At 35.9% G+C, this 24,427-nt stretch overlaps 1 protein-coding gene across 8 annotated transcripts in view; it reads right to left on the bottom strand.

Moving 5' to 3' along the window:
- Positions 1-24,427, bottom strand: part of COL24A1 (collagen type XXIV alpha 1 chain) — a 428,817-nt gene that overhangs the window by 133,785 nt on the left and 270,605 nt on the right. For all 8 annotated transcript variants that reach the window (XM_063653313.1, XM_054478067.2, XM_063653314.1 and 5 more), the window contains 4 exons: positions 18,676-18,729; positions 6,578-6,631; positions 4,755-4,808; positions 4,104-4,157 (listed from right to left, as the gene is read on the bottom strand). In XM_063653313.1, the coding sequence (XP_063509383.1) occupies positions 4,104-4,157; positions 4,755-4,808; positions 6,578-6,631; positions 18,676-18,729 (216 nt within the window). The remainder of the gene's footprint in view (positions 1-4,103; positions 4,158-4,754; positions 4,809-6,577; positions 6,632-18,675; positions 18,730-24,427) is intronic.

Below are 24,427 nucleotides of genomic sequence, written 5' to 3'. Positions count from 1 at the left end.
CACTGCTCAACCACATGGAAACTGAAAAACCTGCTCCTGAATGACTACTGGGTACATAACGAAATGAAGGCAGAAATAAAGATGTTCTTTGAAACCAATGAGAACAAAGACACAACATACCAGAATCTCTGGGACACATTTAAAGCAGTATGTAGAGGGAAAGTTATAGCACTAAATGCTCACAAGAGAAAGCAGGAAAGATCTAAAATTAACACCCTAACATCACAATTAAAAGAACTAGAGAAGCAAGAGCAAACACATTCAAAAGCTAGCAGAAGGCAAGAAATAACTAAGATCAGAGCAGAACTGAAGGAGATAGAGACAGAAAAAACCCTTCAGAAAATCAAAGAATCCTGGACCTGGTTTTTTGAAAAGATCAACAAAATTGATAGACCGCTAACAAGACTAATAAAGAAGAAAAGAGAGAAGAATCAAATAGACGCAATAAAAAATTATAAAGGGGATATCACCACCGATCCCACAGAAATACAAACTACCATCAGAGAATACTACAAACACCCCTACACATATAAACTAGAAAATCTAGAAGAAATGGATAAATTTCTGGACACGTACACCCTCCCAAGACTAAGCCACGAAGAAGTTGAATCCCTGAATAGACCAATAATAGGCTCTAAATTGAGGCAATAATTAATAGCCTACCAACTAAAAAAAGTCCAGGACCAGATGGATTCACAGCCGAATTCTACCAGAGGTACAAGGAGGAGCTGGTACCAGTCCTTCTGAAACTATTCCAATCAATAGAAAAAGAGGAATCCTCCCTAACTCTTTTTATGAGGCCAGCATCATCCTGATACCAAAGCCTGGCAGAGACACAACAAAAAAAGAGAATTTTAGACCAATATCCCTGATGAACTTCAATGCAAAAATCCTCAATAAAATACTGGCAAACCAAATCCAGCAGCACATCAAAAAGCTTATCCACCATGATCAAGTGGGCTTCATCCCTGGGATGCAAGGCTGGTTCAACATATGCGAACCAATAAATGTAATCTAGCATATAAACAGAACCAAAGATAAAAACCACATGATTATATCAATAGATGCAGAAAAGGCCTTTGACAAAATTCAACAGCCCTTCATGCTAAAAACTCTCAATAAATTAGGTATTGATGGTACATATCTCAAAATAATGAGAGTTATTTATGACAAACCCACAGCCAATATCATACTGAATGGGCAAAAACTGGAAGCATTCCCTTTGAAAACTGGCACAAGACAGGGATGCCCTCTCTCACCACTCCTGTTCAACATGGTGTTGGAAGTTCTGGCCAGGGCAATCAGGCAGGAGAAAGAAATAAAGGGTATTCAATTAGGAAAAGAGGAAGTCAAATTGTCCCTGTTTGCAGATGACATGATTGTATATTTAGAAAACTCCATCGTTTCAGCCCCAAATCTCCTTAAGCTGATAAGTAACTTCAGCAAAGTCTCAGGATACAAAATCAATGTGCAAAAATCACAAGCATCCTTATACACAAATAACAGACAAACAGAGAGCCAAATCATGAGTGAATTCCCATTCACAATTAGTTCAAAGAGAATAAAATACCTAGGAATCCAGCTTACAAGGGATGTGAAGGACCTCTTCAAGGAGAACTACAAACCACTGCTGAATGAAATAAAAAGAGGACACAAACAAATGGAAGAACATTCCATGCTCATGGATAGGAAGAATCAATATTGTGAAAATGGCCATATTGCCCAACGTAATTTATAGATTCAATACCATCCCCATCAAGCTACCAATGACTTTCTTCACAGAATTGGAAAAAACTACATTAAAGTTCATATGGAACCAAAAAAGAGCCTGCATTACCAAGACAATCCTAAGCCAAAAGAACAAAGCTGGAGGCATCACACTACCTGACTTCAAACTATACCACAAGGCTACTGTAACCAAAACAGCCGGTACCAAAACAGAGATATAGACCAATGGAACAGAACAGAGCCCTCAGAAATAATACTACACGTCTACAACCATCTGATCTTTGACAAACCTGACAAAAACAAGAAATGGGGAAAGGATTCCCTATTTAGTAAATAGTGCTGGGAAAACTGGCTAGCCATATGTAGAAAGCTGAAAATGGATCCCTTTCTTACACCTTATACAAAAATTAATTCAAGATGGATTAAAGACTTAAATGTTACACTTAAAACCATAAAAAACCTAAGAAAACCTAGGCAATACCATTCAGGACATAGGCATGGGCAAGGACTTCATGTCTAAAACACAAAAAGCAATAGCAACAAAAGCCAAAATTGACAAATGGGATCTAATTAAACTAAAGAGCTTCTACACAGCAAAAGAAACTACCATCAGAGTGAACAGGCAACCTGCAGAATGGGAGAAAATTTTTGCAATCTACTCATCTGACAAAGGGCTAATATCCAGAATCTACAAAGAATTCAAACAAATTTACAAGAAAAAAACAAACAACCCCATCAAAAAGTGGATGAAGGACATGAACAGACACTTCTCAAAAGAAGACAATTATGCAGCCAACAGACACGTGAAAAAATGCTCATCATCACTGGCCATCAGAGAAATGCAAATCAAAACCACAATGAGATACCATCTCACACCAGTTAGAATGACGATCATTAAAAAGTCAGGAAATAACAAGTGCTGGAGAGGAGGATGTGGAGAAATAGGAACACTTTTACACTGTTGGTGGGACTGTAAACTAGTTCAACCGTTGTGGAAGACAGTGTGGCGATTGTTCAAGGATCTAGAACTAGAAATATCATTTGACCCAGCCATCCCATTACTGGGTGTATACCCAAAGGATTATAAATCATGCTGCTATAAAGACACATGCACACATATGTTTACTGTGGCACTATTCACAATAGCAAAGACTTGGAACCAACCCAAATGTCCATCAATGATAGACTGGATTAAGAAAATGTGGCACATATACATCATGGAATACTATGCAGCCATAAAAAAGGATGAGTTCATGTTCTTTGTTGGGACATGGATGAAGCTGGAAACCATCATTCTCAGCAAATTATCACAAGGACAAAAAACCAAACACCACATGTTCTCACTCATAGGTGGGAATTGAACAATAAGAAGATTTGGACACAGGAAGGGGAACATCACACACTGTCGTGGGGTAGCGGACAGGGGAGGGATAGCATTAGGAGATATATCTAATGTAAATGACAAGTTAATGGGTGCAGCACACCAACATGGCACATGTATACATATGTAACAAACCTGCACGTTAGGCACATGTACCCTGGAACTTAAGGTATATTAAAAAAAAAGGTTAAGGCTCCGGTACATTAATTAGTTGTCTTTTAGATATGGAACTTGCAGAAATGTAGGGCCATACTTTATGAAGCTATTAAAGTAGGACTGGCTCTCTTGATACTAAAATTATTTAAAAGTAAATTAATTAATGCATATTTATAGTTGCTCCATCTTTCCCAGTCACCCCACCCCACCCAAAAAAGGGAAAGTAAAAAGGGAGAAGCCAGATACAAAATATATCTCCCTACTTTGCCTTTTAGTGAATAAATGTCTGTTAAAATTATCTTGGGCACTATCATCTTAGGAAAAAACTCGTTACCACAGCTCAAAATAAAGGCTGTCTATATTAGCATAACTTCTCAAAGCTATCTAATTGCAACAATTTACAATTATGTCCTTGCATTTTGTTAACTTTGCATGACCATAGGTTTGGTTTTTTTTGGAGCAAATTAAATCTATAAATTAGATTTCAATCTTGTTAGGTCAGGAACTATTCTGAGAGTTGTTCACTGGTATTTGTGAATTTCTTCTTAATGCTAACATTAGTGACAATCACAGTGACTCCACATTTTTGGTAAGGGTTCTACAAAGTATACCTGATTTTGAGAAAAGAACATATGAGGTTAAGACTCTAAATACTACTAAATTAGAATAGAGAGAAGGTTTGGGATGCAGCTTTTGAAATTATGAAATAAAACCAAACATTTTCTATAACGTATCAGAAAGGTTTATTATCCTATTTTTTGAGTGTTTAGAATAATAAGTTTTGAGTCTCTGAAAGAAGTGGGTTAGTGTATTGAAAGAGTTTCAAGGGGGCACTCACCCGTAAACCTGGTTCCCCAGTTCCTCCAACACTGCCTGCAGGTCCAACATCTCCCTGAAGAAACAAAGGGAAAGATTAAACTGTTTTCTACTAAGACTGCATGGCTAATTATGGAGGGCACGCCATAAGGCACGGTTCCCCAGCGCCTGGGCCATATAGGGTACCTGTCCAAGGCCTGTTAGGAAATGCGCCGCAAAACAGCAGGTGAGCAGCTGGTGAGCCAGCATTACTGTCTGAGCTCCACCTCCTATCAGATCAGTGGCAGCATCAGATTCTCATAGAAGCACGAACTCTATTGTGAACTGTGCATTTGAGGGATCTGGGTTGCTCAATCCTTATGAGAATCTAATGCTTGATGATCCGAGGTAGGACAGTTTCATCCCGAAACCATCCCCTGCTCTGCTTCCATCTGTGGAAAAACTGTCTTCCATGAAACTGGTCCCTGGTGCCAGCCAAATAGGTTGGGGACTGCTGTCTTAAGGAATAGGAGTTCCAAAACGTTCCCTGTTTTTATCTGGGGGCTTCCACCTGCTTTCAAGTTGGCAAATGTAGGGGATTCAATGGTAGCAAATGTAGGGGATTCAATGGTAGCAAATGTAGGGGGTTCATGGTGAAAGTTTAGAGATTCTGCTTTATTTTTTAGAAGGTTACCTTTGCACCTGGTTCACCTTGCAGACCAGACTCTCCCTCAATACCTGGAGGTCCCTACAAGAGAATAATTTGACACATTACAAAGGCAATAGCAATCTCATGAGAAGATGGTAGTAACACTGAACTCAAGGGTGAGATACCTGTTTCCAAAAGGGCATAATTGCTGTCCTTTTATAAACTTCATAGCATAAGAACAGATACTTTCTGACACCCTTTAATTGTTCAAATGTCAAGACAACTTCATCTAAAATTAGAACTTTTAAGATCCATTTCTTCTAATACTTTCTCTCATCCTTTAAACCTCATCTAAAGGGATTTATTCTTCCTTTCCCTTTCTGTAGTGCCTTCAGGAATCTACTTACTTAAAAAATTCACTTTTCCTTATTGGTTTCATAGAAATATCATGCAAATAAGAGATAAATTTATTCACATTATAAAAGACACACACCCACACACACACACACACAGCTTCTTTTCCAGCCTTCTTTCATGGTGGGTCCATTTTTGTTGGGAAGCTTTCAGTTTTCTTTACTTTGAGAACATAGAAGTTCTTGCAACCTCTGACTATTTCCAGGCCTAAAGTTCCTATTATTGCTTGATGTTACAACTATTTTTGTCTCCAAGAAATATTTACCTTATTTGTGAGCATGCTATGTGTGCCCCTCCCTTCCCTTTAGAGAGGAGAAGAGTTTTATTGGGGACACAGGTGAACAGGTCTGCAGAAATTAAATCATGTAAACCATTACTTATCATGTTAAGAAATTGGCATTTTATCCTAAAGGTCATGAGAGCTCTTGAAACATTTAAAGGAAACGAATGATATAAGAAAGATAAACTGGCAACAAGTAAAAGATGGAATTATAGGAGTTGGAGGAGACAAGGCATGAGAGTGTAAGGACTATTACACTGGCAATAGGGATAAAAAGGAAAGGGTAGATTTAAGAGAGAATGGGCAGGGGCAGGCCTATTCAAAAGGAAATGGTCACTGATTAGAGAGGATTAGGTAGAAGAAGGAGTCTAAGATGACTCTCAGTTTTGGGTTATTGGGTATAAGGGATATCTTTCATTGAGATGGGAATTAAACAGAGGAAGAACAGTGGGACAGTAATGGATTTGGTTTAGATATTTTGAATTGTAGATGTCTGTGGGATATCTAGGTGGATGTTTAAAAAAATAACAGGAAATCAGTAATTGAATATGAGGAGAGAGGTATAAAATACAGCTACCAAGTTGAGAGCTATCAAAGTAATATTGGTACTTAAAGTCACTGTGATAATATGATCACTAAGCCAAGGAAGTAAAATGGCAACTTCAGGTCAAGACTGAGAAAGGCTAATGAGAAGGTGAAGTGGCAACAAGAGAGAACAGTTTCACAGCAGCCAAGGGAGGAAAGAATTTGTTTGATTTATTTAGTGCCAAAGTTACAAACAATGGAAATAAAATAATTGGATATTTTTAACAAATTTGGCTTAGAATTCCAAAATATATCCCAAATTGGGTAATGTCTCAGTATTCTTCTATACAGGGCATATAATATCTTAGGATGAAAAGTTATCAAGTCAACTTTAAATCAGTGAAAGGAAAGCTCTATCTACTTTTTGTTCTGTCATTTCAATGAGGTAATTATTAGAGTAGAACCTTATATGTATAAAATTAGACAAATAATAATCATCTCTGCTTTTAATGGAATTTTAGGCTTTTTTCTAAATATGAAACAATACTATAGAATTATTCCTCATAGTATATATTTAATTATTAATTTTACCTTAGAGTCTACAAAAAGTAGAATATTTATGAACAAGAACTAGCCACAAAAAATTTACCTCCATGCCCATTTCTCCAGGAGGTCCAACATCACCTTGCAGTCCTCGCAGTCCCTATATTAAAATACAATTGAAGATATGAGAATAAAAGTTTACTCTATGTCAGTAAACGTATGCATCTGGATATGGGTTTTATAATATAACATATTTATATAACACAATTATGTAAATACATAATACATTTATCAGCATATTACTTTACTCTGTATAAACAAAATTATATCTTTAGTTGATACATGTGTGTGTGTGTTTTTGTTTTTGAGACTGAGTTTCACTCTTGTTGCCCAGGCTGGAGTGTAATGGTGTAGTCTCCACTCACTGCAACCTCCGCCTCCCAGGTTCAAGCGATTCTCCTGCCTCTGCCTGCCAAGTTGCTGGGATTACAGGCAATTGCCAACATGCTCAGCTAATTTTCATATTTGTAGTAGAGATGGGATTTCACTATGTTGACCAGGCTGGTTACGAACTCCTGACCTCAGGTGATCCACCTGCCTCAGCCTCCCAAAGTGTCGGGATTACACGCATGAGCCACTGCGCCCAGCTTCCTGTGTGTTTTTAAAATAAATTTACTAAGCTATGCTTATATTAAAAAGAAAAGAGTGGCATTCATTCTTTTATTCTTTAATTCACTCATTCATTCAACATTTATTAAGCACCTCATAAGTATCATATATTGTGCTAAGCATTTTGACAAGGTATCTTATTTAATGTATGTGATGGTCATTCATCTACTTAAAATTCCTAGCAAATATGTGACAAACAAATTTACATCTTAAAGAAGTAAATATACGATCTTTTTTTTACTGACTGTATAGTTTTACCACTCAAGGGTGTCATATAGTTGGAATCATACAGCATGTAACCTTTTCATACTGACTTCTTTAACTTAGCAGTATGCATTTAAGGTTCCTTTATAAATTTTTGTGGCTTGATAGCTCATTTATTTTTAATGCTGAATAATATTCCATTGTATGGGTATACCACAGTTTGTTTATCCATTTATTCATTGGACATTGTTTTGGTTCACTCAGGATTCTATAACAAAATAGTATAAATTAATAGCTTATAAACCACACAAATTTATTTCCCACAGTTCTGGAGGCTGGAAAGTCCAAGATCAAGGTGCTGGCAGATTCAGTGTCTGGTGAAGGCCCACTTTCTGCTTCACAGATGGTGCCTTCTAGTTGTGTCCTCACATGTTAGAAGGAATGAGCTAGCTCTCTCGTGCATCTTTTATAAAGACACTACTCCCAGTCATGAGGGCACAGCACCTCAAAGATCCTGCCCTATAATACCATTACCTTGGGAACTGGGATTTCAACATACGAATTTTGGGGAAACACGGTCCAATTATAGCAGACATATTGGTTCATATTGATTGCTTCAAATTTTTTGCACCTATAAATAAAGCTGCTATAAACATTCTTGTACAGGTTTTTGTGTGGACATAAGTTTTCAACTCATTTGGGTAAACACTAAGGATTGTGATCACTGGATCATATGGTAAGAGTATGCCTAGCTTTGTAAAAAACTGCCATACTGTCTTCCAAAGTGGCTGTACCATTTTGCATTCTTACCAGCAATGAATGAGAGCTCCTGTTGCTCCACATCCTTGCCAACCTGTGGCATTATCAAAGTTTTAGATTTTAGCCATTCTAACAGGTGTATAGTGGTGTGTCATTATTGTTTTAATTTGCAATTTACTAATGACATATGACGTTGAGCATATTTTTACATCCTTCTATACCATTTCTTTTTTTTTTCTTTTATTATTATTATTATTATTATTATTATACTTTAGGTTTCATGGTACATGTGCGCAATGTGCAGGTAAGTTACATATGTATACATGTGCCATGCTGGTGCGCTGCACCCACCAACTCGTCATCTCGCATTAGGAGATATACCATTTCTTTATCTTCTTTGGTGTGGTGTCTGTTCAGATTTTTGCCAACATTTTAACTGGTTTTTAAAGAAAATTGTTGAGTTTTAAATGGTTTTTTCCATATTTTGGATACAAGTCTTTTATCAGATACATGTTTTGAAAATATTTTCTCCCAGTCTGTGGACTGTCTCTTCATTCTCTTAACAGTGTTTTTTCAAGGCAGATTTAAAAAGATGTTAATGAAGTCCAACTTACCAATTTTTTCTTTCATGGGTTGTGCTTTTGGTGACATAGCTAAAAACTCATCAACAAACCTCAGGTCACATAGATTTTCTTCTATGTTTATATTTTAGGAGTTTTATGGTTTTGTTTTTTACGTTTAAGTCTATGATTCATTTTGAGGGGGTGTGTGTGTGTGTGTGTGTGTAAGGTGTAAGATATGCATCTAGATTCATGTTTTGCATGGGGATATTTGTTCCAGCATAATTTGTTGAAAAGACTATCCATTGTATTGCCTTTGCTCCTTTGTTACAGATCACTTGACTTTATTTGTGACTATATATCGTGTATATTGTGTAGAACAAAGAGTATAACTGTGTTCTATTTCTGGGCTTACCACTCTGTTCCAATGATCTACAGTCGACACTTAAAGCAACATAAGGGTTATAGTGCCAACCTCCTGCAGAGTTAAAAATCTGAGTACAACTTTTGACTCCTCCAAAATGTAACCACTTATAGCCTACTGTTGACTGGATGCCTTACTAATAACATAAGCAGCTGTTTAACACATTTTATATGTTATATGTATTATATACTGTAGTTTTAAAGTAAGCTACAATAAAGAATACTGTATTCTTAAGTGGAAGTAGAGCATCACCAAGATCTTCATCCTCATTGTCTCCATGCTGAGTAGGCTGAGGAGGTGGAAGAAGAGAAGGGGTTGTTCTTGCTGTCTCAGGGGTAGCGGAGGTGAAAGAAAATCCACAAATAAGGGGACCTTTGCAGTTCAAACCCGTGTTGTTCAAGGGTCAATTGTACTTGTCTATTCTTTCACCAATATCACACTGTCTTGATTACTGTAGTTTTACAGTAAATCTTGAAGTCAGTGTCAGTTCTCCAAGTTTGTTCTTCAATATTGTATTGGCTATTCTGGGTCTTTTGCCTTTCCATAGGAACTTTAGAATCTGTTAACATCTACAATGTAACTTGCTTGGATTTTGATTAGAATTGAATTGACTTGATAGATCAATTTGTGAAGAACTAATATCTCAACAATATTGAGTCTTTCTACCCATGACCATGAAATATCCTTCCATTTATGTAGATCTTTAATTTGTTTGATAAAATTTTTCCTCATATAGATCTTGTATATATTTTGTTAGAGTTATACCTATTTCTTTCTCTCTTTTTTGGTGCTAATGTAAACGGTATTGTGTTTTTCATTTTAAATTCCAATTGCTCTTTGCTGTTAATATAGAAAAGCAATTGACTTTTGTGTATTAACTTATACCCTGTTATGCTACAATCTCATTATAACTGCTTATTAGTTTCGGGAGTTTAAAAAATGAGTTCTTGAAGATTTTTTACACAGACAGCCATGCCATATACAAAGAAAGACAGTTTTATTTCTTCTTTCCCAATTTGTATACTTTTTCTTTTCTTTTCTTATTGCACTAGCTAGGACTTCCAGGACAATGCTGAATAAGAATTAAAATTTAACAAAGGAGGAACATGTTTTCCTTATTCCTTTGTTCTTAAAAGAAAAGTATCTAGTTTTCTCACCAGTAAGTATAATGTTGGCTATAAGGTTTTTTAAAAAATATGTTTTTCAAAAAGCTGAGGAAGTGCCCCTTTATTCCAAGTTTGAGAGTTTTTTTTTATCATGAATCGTTGTTGGATTTTGTCAAATTATTTTTCTGCATCTTTTCGTATCATATTTTCTTATTTAGCCTGTTGAGGTGATGGATTACATTAACTGACATTCTACTGTTAAACCAGCCTTGTATACCTGGAAAAAATTCCACTTGGTTATGATGCATAATTCTGTTTATACATTGTTTGATTCAATTTGCTAATATTTTGTTGAGGATTTTAAATCTATGTTCATGAATGATATTGGTCTGTAGTTTTCTTGCGATGTGTTTGCCTGGTTTTGTTTTTAGGGTAATGCTCACATAATGGCCTCATGTGTGTGGCCTCACATAATTAGGAAATATTCTGTTGTTTCTATTTTCTGGAACAGCTTGTACATAACTGGTATCATTTGTTCTTTAAATGTTTAGTTGAATTCACCAATGAGATAACCTGGGACCAGTACTTTCTGTTTTAGAAGGTTATTAGTGATTGATTCTATTTCTTCATCAATACAGGTTGATGAAGATATTGATGGATATCAAATCAAATCAAATCAGATCAAACCTATTCAGGTTATCCTTTTCTGTTTATATGAGTTTTGGTAAAATACATCTTTTAAGGAATTGGTCTATTTCATTTAAGTTATCAAATTTGTGGAAATATTGATTTCCACAAATTCCACTGAGGCAGGCCGATCACGAGGTCAGGAGTTTGAGACCAGCCTGACCAACCTGGTGAAACCCTATTTCTACTAAAAATACAAAAAAAAAAAAAAAAAAAAAATTAGCCGGGTGTGTTGGTACGCACCTGTAATCCCAGCTACTCAGGAGTCTGAGGCAGGAGAATTGCTTGAACCCAGGAGGTGGAGGTTGCAGTGAGCTGAGATCACATCACTGCATTCCAGCCTGGGTGCCAGAGCGAGACTCCATCTCAAAACAGAAAAAAAAATTTGTGAAAACAGAATCGCTCATAATACCCATTTATTGTCATTTTAATGTTAATAAGATCAGTAGTCATGGCCTCTCTTTCACTTCTGACATTTCACTTCTGATATTAGTAATTTGTATTTTCTCTTTTTTTTCCCTTGGTTAGCCTGGCCTGAGGTTGATTAATTTTGGTTGCATTGATGTTCTCTATTGTTTTCCTGTTTTCAATTTCACTGATTTCTGCTGATTTTTATTACTTATTTTCTTCTGCTTACTTTGTATTTAATTTGCTTTTCTTTTATAGTTTCCTAGGATGGAAGCTTAGATTACTAATCTTAAGTATTTCTTCTTTCCTCGTATTCAGTGCTATAAATTTCCCTCTAGGCACTGCATCCCACGAATTTTGACAAACTATGTTTTCATTTAGTTCAAAATATTTTTAAATTATTCCTGAAACTCCTTCTTTGACCAATAAGTTATTAAAAGTGTATTATTTACTCTCCAAATGTTTTGGGATTTTCCAGCCATTTTCTGTTACTGTGGTGTGAGAGTAAACATTGTATGATGTCTAGTCTTTTAAATTTGTTGTTGGCCGGGCGCAGTGGCTCACGCTTGTAATCCCAGCACTTTGGGAGGCCGAGGCAGGCGGATCACGAGGTCAGGAGATCGAGACCACGGTGAAACCCCGTCTCTACTAAAAATACAAAAAATTAGCCGGGCATGGTAGCGGGCGCCTGTAGTCCCAGCTACTTGAAGAGGCTGAGGCAGGAGAATGGCGTGAACCCGGGAGGCGGAGCTTGCAGTGAGCCAAGATCAGCCACTGCACTCCAGCCTGGGTGACAGAGCAAGACTCCATCTCAAAAAAAAAAAAAAAAAATTTGTTAAGGTGTTTTATGGCCCAGAATTTGGTCTATCTTGGTGAGTGTTCCATGTCAGTTTGTGAAGAATGTGTATTCTACTGTTGTTGACTAACATATTTTATAAATGTAAATTAGATCTAGTTGACTTACGGTCCTAACTCTCTCTTGACTAATTTTCTGCCTGCTGGGTCTCTCAATTACTGATAGAGGGGTGTTATTGTCTCCAACTATAATAATAGAGTCATCTATTTTTCCTGGAGAATTATCTCAGCATTTGCTTCATGTATTTTGATGCTCCGTTGTCAGGTGCATTAAGTATTGTTATCCCAGCTTGGAGAAATGACCCTGCTATCATTGCACCATGTCTCTCTTTACCCTGATAATTTTCCTTGTTCTGAAGTCTGCTTTCTCTGAAATATAAATATTTCCAGCTTTCCTTTGAATAGCATTATCATGGTATACTTTCCTTCATATTTCAAATGGATTTCTTGAAGACAACATACAATTGGGTCTTGCTTTCCTATTCACTTTGGCAATCTCTTATCTCTTAAGTGGTATACTTAAACCATTGACATTTAAGTGACTATGATATCATTGAGTTAGTATATACCAACTATGGACTATGTCAGTTTTCATTTGTTGTCTTTGTTCTTTATTGCTTCTTCTTTGGTCTTCTTCTTTTTAACGTTTTTGGCTTCTCATTTTATTTTATTTTAATTTTTATGTCTATTTCTTTCTTGAGATAGAGTCTCACTCTGTCATCCAGGCTGGAGTGTAGTGGCATGATCTCGGTGCACTGCAAACTCTGCCTCCCAGGTTCAAGCGATTCTCCCACTTCAGCCTCTTGAGTAGCTGGGACTACAGGAGTGTCCCACCATGTCCAGCTAATTTTTGCATTTTTTGGTAGAGACGGGGTTTTACCATGTTGTCCAGGCTGGTCTCAAACTCCTGACCACAAGCAATCTACCTGTCTCAGCCTCCTAAAGTGCTAGGATTATAGGCATAAGCCACTGTGCCCAGTCTGGCCTCTCATTTTAATTAAGCATTTTATATGATTTCATTTTCTTTCCTGGTTTAGCATACAAAATATACTACTTTTAAAACTTTTTAAAGTGGACACTCTAGAGTTTGCAATACATATTTACAATTAACCCAAGCCCATTTTCTTTCTTTTTTTAAAAACCCTACAGCACCTGGTATTCCTAGGCCATCTCCAATCCCAGTACTAACCAGTCCTGACCCTGTTTAGCATCCAAGATCAGATGAGATTGAGAACATTCAGGGTGCTATGGCCATTGATCAAGTCCATTTTCAAATAACACTATACCACTTCATGAGTAGTACCAATACTTTATAACAATTCCTTCTTCTTGTTCCTTAGCTATGGTGTCTGAGGCTAAAATGTCCTCTAATGTTATCGTTTTTTTACTCCCCTGTTTTATTCAGCCTTTCCGAGGGACTCTTTAAATAGGGTTTGTGGCACAGTTCCTTTAGCTATAATCTGTTATTGCACAGGAACCCCACTGATTTGATTGTAAGTTATGAGGGAAGGAAGGGCATTCTATTGTTCTACAATTAGGTCTCAGTCTTTTAGTGAGTCTGAATTGGATATTACCCTTCTTCCACATCAAAGGCCAGAGGGGGCTGGAGTGGAATATTTCTCTTTCTCCAACTGAAGGCTAGAGGGAGGTGAAATTAGGTTTTCCTTTCCCAAAGGTCAGTTAGTCTTTGGTAAAACACCAGTTTATTCTCTGATAAATAATTTCCCTGGAGGGCAAGAACTGTTAAGGAGATCAGAGAATTCTAGGTGTTTTTCACAAAGCTTACTATCCCTCTCCCTCTGCTGGAAGCCAGAGGGAATTTTTCTCTATCTTTAAAGTGAGAACCTGTTACGGCTCTGGGAGGAAGTAAAACTCAGGAACATGTAGGGGCCTCCCAAAGACTGAGCCCTCTCTGAGTTTTTTAACACTCAAGCTGGTCTACACTGAGTCTCCAGTAATTTGCTAATTATAGTTTAAAGTGTCCCTACTGTCCAGATGTGGGCTATGTGTTTGCCTGTCTGTCTCTCCATTTTGGGGGCAGTAGTTTATCTTGTAACCTTAATTCTCTGACAGATCTAAGAAGAGTTGTTGATTTTCAGTATGTCCATCTTTTTTTCTTGTTTTGAGGATGGGAGTGATGACTTCCAAGTTCCTTACATTTAAGACCAGAAAACACATTTATTTATTTATTTATTTAGAGGCAGAGTCTTGTTCTGTCACCCAGGCTGGAGTGCAGTGGTGCGATCTCGGCTCACTGCAACCTCCGCCTCCCAGGTTCAAGTAATTCTCCTACCTCAGCTTCCTGAGTAGCTGCGATTACAGGCACCCACCACCAAGGCTGGCTAATTTTTGTATATATACATATTTTTTTTAGTAGAAACTAAATGTTGGCCAGGCTGATCTCGAACTCCTGACCTCAGGTGATCCACCTGCTTTGGCCTCCCAAAGTGCTGGGTTTACAGGTGTGAGCCACCGTGCCCAACCCAGAAAACACTTTACTATTGTCAACTTAAATGACAAAGAGAAAGAGGCTCTCTAAAAGAAATGAGGTATTTATTTTGGAATAGAGCATTGCAATGGGAATATGCATGCCATAGTAAGCTATGTACATATTCAGGGAGATAAAGGAAGGTAATGGTTTTTAAAGGAAAAATGAGGATTATATAATCGTTTTGAAATGATTATCCTTGGCTAAAAATATCAGGAACAATGGTGACACCAGTCCAAGGCTGGACAGGCTGTTGCTGGGCAGATGTCTTTTCAGAAGTATTTTTTGTATATGGGTGCAAATGTCCGTAGGGCAAGGTTGTGATTTTTGCAATTTTTTGTGATAGTTTGTGTTATCAGACATCTAAGAATGAGAACTCTGTCTTTATGGCCTTCAGCTCTATTTGTCAGGTTTTTCTTTTATTTTCTTAACATCAGTGACTCCATTTTGATTCTGACAACTTTCACATTATGATTTTTAAATCATTTTTGGGGGGAGACTGGATTCAGCTAGAAGCCAAATTGTGTTCCACACACAATAATTTTTTTTTTTTTTTTGAGATGGAGTCTCACTCTGTCACCCAGGTTGGAGTGCAGTGGTGCGATCTTGGCTCACCGCAGCCTTTGCCTCCTGGGTTAAAGCAATTCTGCCTCAGCCTCTCGAGTAGCTGGGACTACAAGTGTGCACCATCACGTCTGGCTAATCTTTTGTATTTTTAGTAGAGGTGGGGTTTCACTATATTGGCCAGACTGGTCTTGAACTCCAGACTCAAGTGATCCATCTGCCTCGGCCTCCCAAAGTGCTGGGATTACAGGCGTGAGCCACCGTGCTTGGCCCCCACGCAATGATTTTTAAACAATAAAAAATGGTTGGCCGGATGTGGTGGCTCACACCTGTAATCCCAGCACTTTGGGAGGCAGAGGCGGGTGGATCACGAGGTCAGGAGATCAAGATCATCCTGGCTAACACGGTGAAACCCTGTCTCTACTAAAAATACAAAAAATTAGCCGGGCGTGGTGGCATGCACCTGTAGTCCCAGCTACTCGGGAGGCTGAGGCAGGAGAATCGCTTGAAATTGGGCGGTGGAGGTTGCAGTGAGCCAAGATTGAGCCACTGTACTCTAGCCTGGGTGACAGAGCGAGACTTTGTCTTAAAAAAAAAAAAAAATGGTTGCTAAATTTTAGACTACTTGCTTTTGTATTTTTCATTATATCTGTGATAGATTAATAGACTTCTTAATAACGAACTTTTCCTTGATTATAATTCTTCCTTTTACTTCATTGAGGTGGATAATTCTTTATACACATGGTTAAATTTTACTTAATTTTTTGTTAGGTTTTTACAATTATATTTGTAAGTGAAATTCATCTGCCACTTCATTTTGGCTGCTCTCTTTGTCTGACTGAGATGCTGATATAGAGTACTCTTATCTTTTGTTTCCAAGACTGCTGCCACTTTATCTTTAAAAGTGATCTAATGAGGAACTGAGTGAAGTTTTATTATACACTTTTAGTTAACTTAAGAATCCTATTAACTATTTTTTGAGGTAAGTGGAAATGACTTCTGGTATCTAAGAAAGAGTAGCTAGAAAATCATATTTTAAAATTTACAGGGAGATATTATAAAGCAAGCTTATGAAGAGTTAATTTTAGAGTATAGCATTCCCCTTGTTCCCTCTTTAAAGGCAATTTTCAATAATTAATAGATATTAACTATATTTATTTAAGTCAGGAGATTTTTTTTCAACTTGTCTTCTGAAATGGAAGAATAAATGAACAAAATAATAAAAGAGAGAGAGAATGGACAAATGCCACCATTCTCCTCTTATTGAAGGCGATTGGGTACAGTTGTGCAGGCTGAACACTACATAAACCAAGGGACATTATTTGTTACAAGGTTTGCATTGATTAGACATTTTCTTTCTATACATGTGTGATTAAAATCTACATCAGGGGTCAGCAAACTTTTTTTTTTTTCCAAGGGCAAGACAGTAAGTATTTTAGGCTTGTGGGTCATGTGGTCTCTGTCAAAACTTTTAAACTTTGCTGTTAGAGTATGAAAGCAGCCATCCATACATAAGGGAATCGTTGTAGCTGTGTTTCAATAAAATTTGATTTACAGAAGCATAACTGGACTGAGGGCTGTAGTTTACCTATCCTACTTTATGCCTACGTACTTCTAAGGGGATCTAATATTATCATGAAGATTTTAAGATGGGTTATGTTTATGGCTGAAACTCCTAACTTACATGTCTGATTTTCCTCTTATTCTCTCACTTTCTTGTGCAGTTTCAACTTTTCTGCCAGCGTTTTGTAAATGTTGTAGTTCTTTAAGCCTCAGCCTTACATCTTTTTCTTTTCTCACTTCTATACTCTTTCTATAGGCAATGAATCCAACATTTTTTAACTTCAGTGCATTCCTCTACTCTGAATCCAACTGCCAACTTCATGTTTCTCAAAGACACCTCAAATTCAACAGTTAAACTGAATTTATAATCTTCCATTCTCAAACCTACTTTTCCGTGTTTTTTTTTCTGTTTCAGTGAATAGTATCATCAACTCTTTAATACAATAAGCCAGAAATTTAAGAATTATACTTCACATACAGAGTCTTTATTACCTATTGGTTTTATCTCCTTTTGAATTAGTCTGTCCACTTCTTTTCCCTGCTCATAAAAAAGGTGCTGCCATTTTTTATCTGGATTATTGCAACAGCCAGCCATTCTTGGCTCCCTCCATTTTGTAATTTGACTGATGTTTACAAAATAGATATCAGATAATAAACTAAATAATCTGATAATAAAGCTAGCCCCAGCCCTTTAATAACATCCTTTGTCCTAAGGATAAAAATTAAAAATGTTGGCAATAGCCCTCATAAAGCTATGAGTGTTTTGTCACCTGCCTCATTTCTATCCCCATCTGGCACTTACTTATATATACCAGACATTATACCAGGAAAGGGGATTACAAAGATAAAAGAAATGGTCTCTGATTTCAAGCAGGGTACAGACTTTTTAGGGGATATACTTAAGTAAATAATGCTAAAGAGAGTTGCATTATTTTAGGTCAGATAAATATCAGAATTGAAATGGCAGGTTAAGATATACATAATAGGGAGAAAACCAAGAAGGATTTAGCTTAAAAAATCAACAACATATCTAAGATTCTTTATTTGGCAATAACTATAAATACTGTCAAATCTTTACTTATTGTTTGAGAGCTTATATCATAGATTAAGCATATAAATGAGGAAAAAGCTAAGGTAAGAATAGCTCTTTTACTGTGAGAATTTTCCATTTGCTACTAACTAAATGAATTATACAAAAGCCACCTGTAAACCTTTGTGTCAACTGATGATAAAATCAATGCAGTTGTTTGAAAGACTATATTGTTTGTACATCTTAGAAGCACATTATATAGCACATTACATCTGACACTATTAACCAGAAGAATGACTTCATTGGCAAAAAATAAATTGTAAGAAAGTAGGTGTGACAGGTCTTTCCTTTTCACAACTTACCGTCCATGGAAACTCTATAATTGAATCATATTTATGAAACGGTTTCATAACGATTTCATAAGTTTTCGTATTGATGCAAGCTTTTGTACTGTTGATGTAACTGCATTTCTGTCATGTTTGCACATTTTGGCCCATCAGATGTAAAATTTGGCTTCTTTCTATATGGTCTAATTATAGAAATTGCCTCATAAATGTGATTGTGCGTGTGTGGCAACGTAATAATTATAAGAACAGCAAGCCATTCAGAAAGAGAATTTCTGAGATTCAATAAAACAGAGTTTTCTTTGTTGAAAACAGAAATACGCTCAGATTTAACAGCTCCAGAAAAACAGCACCATATTTGACTATATGAAACCAGAAAGGCACTATAAACTGTTATTTTTCATTCTGTGTGATTAGTCTATGGTGTCTATGATAAACGCTGCTTTCTAAAACATACCAGTCACAGCACAACAGAACAATAATGTAAATGTAAATGTACATTATGAGAAAAACACAATTAGAAAAGTATAAAGATAAACTTACTGGCTCTCCTGGCAGTCCTCTGTCACCTGTATTTCCAGGCAATCCCTGTAAACCCTGGACAAATAAAGGCAATACTTGTAGGAAAAGTGGTGTGTGAAGATGTTTTAGACACTTTCCTTACCTTAGCTTTCCTATGGATCCTTCCACCCAACTTTTCTGTCTATTGCTATTCTTTTTTTTTTTTTTTGCTTTTGTGGTAAGATACACACAACATAAAATTTACTATTTTAACCATTTTTAAATGTAAAGTTATGTGGCAGTAAGTACATTCACAATGTTGTGTAACCATTACCAGAACTTTTTCATCTTCCCAAACTGAAACTCTGTACCCATTAAATACTAGCTCCCCATCACCGCTTTTTTTCTATTCCCTGGCAACCACCATTCTATTTTCTGTCTCCATGAATTCGACTACCCTAAGTACCTCATATTAGTGAGATCATACAATATCTATCTTTCTGTGACTGGCTTATTTCACTTAGCATAATGTCTTCAAGGTTCATCCCTGTTGTAGCATGTGTCAAAACTTCCTGCTTTTTAAGATTGGGTCCACTGTATGCATATCCCACATTTTGTTTACCTATTCGTCTATCAAAGAACATGGATCACTTCCAACTTTTGGCTATTGTGAATAATGTGGCTATTAACATGGGTATGCAAGTATCTGTATGGTCCCTTTTTTCAATTATTTGGGTATCTACCTAGAAGTGGAACTGATAGATCATATGGTAATTCTCTGTTTAACTTCTTGACAAACCACCAAACTGTTTTCCACAGCAGTCCCCCTATTTTATATTTGTACCAGTAATGCACAAGGGTTCTAATTCCTCCACATCCTTGGCCACACAAATTTTCTTTCTTTCTTTTTTTTTTTTTTTTCAGAACAGCATTCTAATGTTTGTGAAATAGTATCCCATGGTGGTTTGATTTTCATTTCCCTAATGACTAGTGATGTTGAGTATCTTTTCATGTGCTTACTGGCCATTTGTATATCTTCTTTGGAGAAATGGCTATTCAAGTCCTTTGCTCATTTTTCCATCAGGTTGTTTTTTTTTCTTGAGTTGTAGGAGTTCTTTATATCTACCCCTATTTTTATTTAATTCTCACTCCTATATTGTGACAAATAATTATACAAAATTATTTTAAATCTGAATTTCTTTACAGTTTTAATATTCATATAAAGTTTCTTTTTTCCAAAAATAATAATCCTTGTGATGTGTTAATAAGTATGACTTTTGCCTTTAAACCATGGCAAGGCACAGGAGTCTTGGAACCTAGATAACCGGAAATAACCATACTGGACCTGTAACTTCCTTTTTTCCCCATCTTTACACTCTTTGTAGTACCATAAAAGAGCATCTCAGATATGAAGTAGATAGAACACTAAACCAAATTCTGAGTCTTCTCTGACTCAGTCAAAGATTTATTGAGCATTTACTGTGTGTGAGGCACTGATGACCACTGACAATACATAACATGTTGACCCTTTTGTAAGTTGCATCTTTTTTTTTTTTCTGAGATGGAGTCTCATTCTGTCACCCAGGCTGGAGTGCAGCAGCGTGATCTTGGCTCACTGCAACCTCCACATCCTGGGTTCACGCCATTCTCCTGCCTCAGCCTCCCGAGTGGCTGGGACTACAGGCACCTGCCACCATGCCCAGCTAATTTTTTTTTTTTTTTTTTTGTATTTTTAGTAGAGACAGAGTTTCACCGTGTTAACCAGGATGGTTTCAATCTCCTGACCTCGTGAACCACCTGCCTTGGCCTCCCAAAATGCTGGGATTACAGGCGTGAGCCACTGCACCCGGCCATAAGTTGCATCTTCTACATTATTGACCTCAGGAAAACTGATAACTATACAGCTAATCACAAATACCATTTTACCTTAAAAACTAAAAGGTATAAAAATATGACATTAAATTAGAAGTAAAGATATTCAAAGTTCTTAGCAACACACTATCTTCTAAGTTATAATCTTTAATGCTATGTTCAGTTTCTCTGGCTAAGGAAAGGGAAATACGTAAAATTATGGACTCCCATCTGGTTGAGGTCCTGTTTCAGTCATGTAAATGATATGGTGCCTATTTACTCCAGGCTCCTTAATTAAGAGATAGGATCATTATAAGGAATCTCTCTGTGCCTAGTAGACCAACTGAAATATACAGAAAACTCCAGAACTTTAAATAATGTCTGCCCAATTTTCTTTGTAAAGTATGTTTAGACATAATATCAAGCTTATCATGTACTTTTAATGCTGTTGATACTGCATAAAAGCTCTTTTGCAAAGCTATGAAATAATTTAAGTGGACTCTATTTTTATTGGGGATAAAGAGGAAAAGCACAAGCTGGAATAAAATAAAAATTATCTTTAAGGCTTTTTAGAACTCCCTTCTCTATGACTTCAACCCAGTAACTATGATAATGATGACCATGAGGATAATAATGACTATTTTGGTTGTTATTTATTAGAGCCTGTGCCAGGCTCTAATATCATTTGTTATACATTTGTCATAACTATGAAAGATTTCCTATATCAAAGATAGGGAAACTGAAGCCCAGAGAAGTTAAGTAATTTGTACAAAGTCAAGACTGCTAGTAAGTGGCAAAACCAATATATGACTTCCAATATGATTGATTCCAATAAAATATAATGATACATTATATGCAAGGGATTAATTATATATATATATATATAAATAACTGTGGACTACTTATCAGAAATACTGGCGGCCAAAAGAAAATGGCAAGTTATCTTTACAGTGCTGAATGAAAACAAAAAAATCCCCCAAAAGACTCCGTCAACCTAAAATCTGATATCCGGTGAAACTATACTTCAAAAGTAAAGGAAAAATAAAGACATTTTATAAACAAAAACTAAGAGAAATATGTACTAGCAGACTTTACTACAAGAAATATAAAGGATGTTCTATAGGTTACAGGAAAATGACACCATTTGGAAACACAAATCTTCAGAAAGGAATGAATAACATCAGAAATGGCAAATATGTGGGTAAGTGATAAACATTTTTTCCCCATTAAACATCTCTAAAGTATGTATTTCATTTACATCATGAAAGTATTTTATTTATGTTGAAGCAAAAATTATAACTTTGCAATGCGTAGTTTAAAATATATGTAGATGTAATACATAAAACAATTATAGCATAAAAAAGTATTAGTAAATGGACCTATATTGTTGGCAAGTTTCTTATACTTGTGTTAAGTATTTACATAAAATACTTATTTTGTGGCACTTCACAGAAAAAGTTTGCTGTCCCTTGACCTAGAATAACCATGGAAAATTATAATGAGAAGAAATAGAGCTAAAAATCCAACAGACAGATTAAAATAGAATTCTCAAAATTATTCAATACCAACAGAAGACATTGAACAATAACAACAAAAAGGACAGAAAGAAAAACAGATCATTAAATGGGAGACCCAAATCTAACCACATCAATTACATATCAATAATTACATTAAATTAAAATTGAACAAATGCTCAAATTAAAAGGCAGAAATTGTCAGAATGAATAAAACACAAGGTCCAACTATAAGATATTCACTTTAAATATCAAGACACAGGTAGGTTGAAAGTAAATTAAGGAACAAGATATGCCATGTAAGCAGCAAGCATAAGAAAGCTGGAGAAACTTTATATGAGTATTAATATCAGATAACATATACTTCACAACAAATAGTATTACCAGGAGTAAAAAGTATTACCAGAGATAAAGAAGAATATTTTTTAACAAAAAAAGGATCAGTTGATCAGGAAGACATAATAATTATAAATGTGAATAAACTTACAATAGAATTTAAAAATACATAGCAAAATTAGAAAGAATTAAAGGGAGAAATAGAGAAACACAAAATTATAGTTGAAGAATTTTTACACCCCTATCTCACAAACTGATAGAATACCTAGATAAAAAAACTCAGTAACGTATGAGTTATGATAGTTTTTATATTATTTAGAGAAACTAAAATAGTGATCCAGGCCTTAACACCTTAATAACACAATGGATTGTGGTCTTTCTTCCTGATTTTCTTTTGGGTCAGATGTATGGGAGGCAAGTATTGTATAGGAAACCGTGCTGGTCCACAGACAAATATACTTTTACTAGTTATCTGGATTACCAGAGCACTATGTGTTGCCAGTTTTCATTTAATTTCTGGCTTAAAATTATGAAAATTTAGAGATGGAGAGGGTCTTAGAGCTCTTATCCCAACCATTTTTTAAAATTCATTTTAAAAATAAAAGATATGTATTTTTAGAGATGGGGGTCTCACCACATTGCCCTAGCTGGTCTCGAACTCCCGGGCTCAAGAGATCCTTCTGCCTCTGCCTCCCAAAGTGCTGGGATTACAGGCATGAGCCACCATGCTCAGCCCTAACCAATTTAAACAAGGTTATATGGTTTTTAGGAGCATACACTAGACCAAAGATCAATCTGACCTTGAATTTATCTTTCTAATATACAGCACTGCCTGTTTGTTGATAGTGCATAAATGACTAAAAACACTAACACTGTGCTGAAGGATCAAGTGAATCTTTGGGGCTTGCTTGGCTTTTTTCAATGGACTTTTCCCAGCTTCTCCAAGATCTCAATTCAATCAAGGAGAAGGAGACAATGTAGGTATAGAGCTAAGTAAACCTCAACAACTATTATAAATTCATATTTAATGTCTAACCATGTCATGCACTAAGGTAATTTAATTCTTCCAGGAGTCTAAGAGACCTGTTTGCCAGGTAAGGTTACAAACCAGGGTAAGATTACAAAATGATTCTAGTATCTTTTATTTAATTGAGAAAGTCAAACATGAAATATCGCGTTTATACAAGCATACATTGATGGACTGAAAATGAAAGTAAAATTCTAGGGAAGGTCAACAATGAATGACTTATATTTTTACCCTTATTTTCAGCTCATCAATGAATACAAAATGAATAAGTAATTTTACTTCTCTGGGCCTCATTTTTTTTTAAATGAGAGGGATGAACTTGACCTCCAAACTTTTCCACTCACTGCAATGTATCAGCACTGTATAAAGTATATCAAAGTAGTCATAATCTATACAAACACCATTTATATCAATATAATAGAAACTCAGATGATGAATATTAAAACTTAAGTAATATTCTTTGAGGATAACGTTAATCAATAACACAGTGCCACACACAAGTTCTTTCCTAGACATAGTCATTTATTTTCTGTCTTAGGTGTCTGGTATTTCAGGTTGGATCACTGTTAAATACAATGTTATTGTGGGAAACAGCGGGCAGGGGGCAGCAGATTTCAAACAGGAACAAGCAAATGCAGTGACATTTACTACTTAGACAATTATTAATACTATAGCGGCTAAAACATTTTTATTCTATCCTTTTCTGTCTTCCGAGCTGCAATCTATTTACATTATTTATTTTTATAACTTTATATTATACATATATGTGTATATAACAAATCAAAATGTCATCATTAAAAATTAAAATTCTGAATGAAAGTAAAAATATTCATATACTTAAGCTTATGTGCTCATATACATGTACTATCTTATGTGTCTGTGTAAGTATGCATGTGTGGGTAAATCTTTATTTAACATTTTTTTCCTCTTACTTAGTGATGATAACCATAGAACTTGCTGCCTCTCAGGGAAAAAAAATGTATAATTCTGGTAAGATTTTTGATGGTAGGAAAATAACTAGTATTATAAAATATTAACAACTCTTAAGCAGTGCCATAGGAAGGCA

The sequence above is a fragment of the Pongo pygmaeus genome, chromosome 1 (assembly GCF_028885625.2).
Source record: "Pongo pygmaeus isolate AG05252 chromosome 1, NHGRI_mPonPyg2-v2.0_pri, whole genome shotgun sequence".
Classification (NCBI taxonomy): domain Eukaryota; kingdom Metazoa; phylum Chordata; class Mammalia; order Primates; family Hominidae; genus Pongo; species Pongo pygmaeus.
This window is presented reverse-complemented; position numbering and strand designations above follow the sequence as displayed.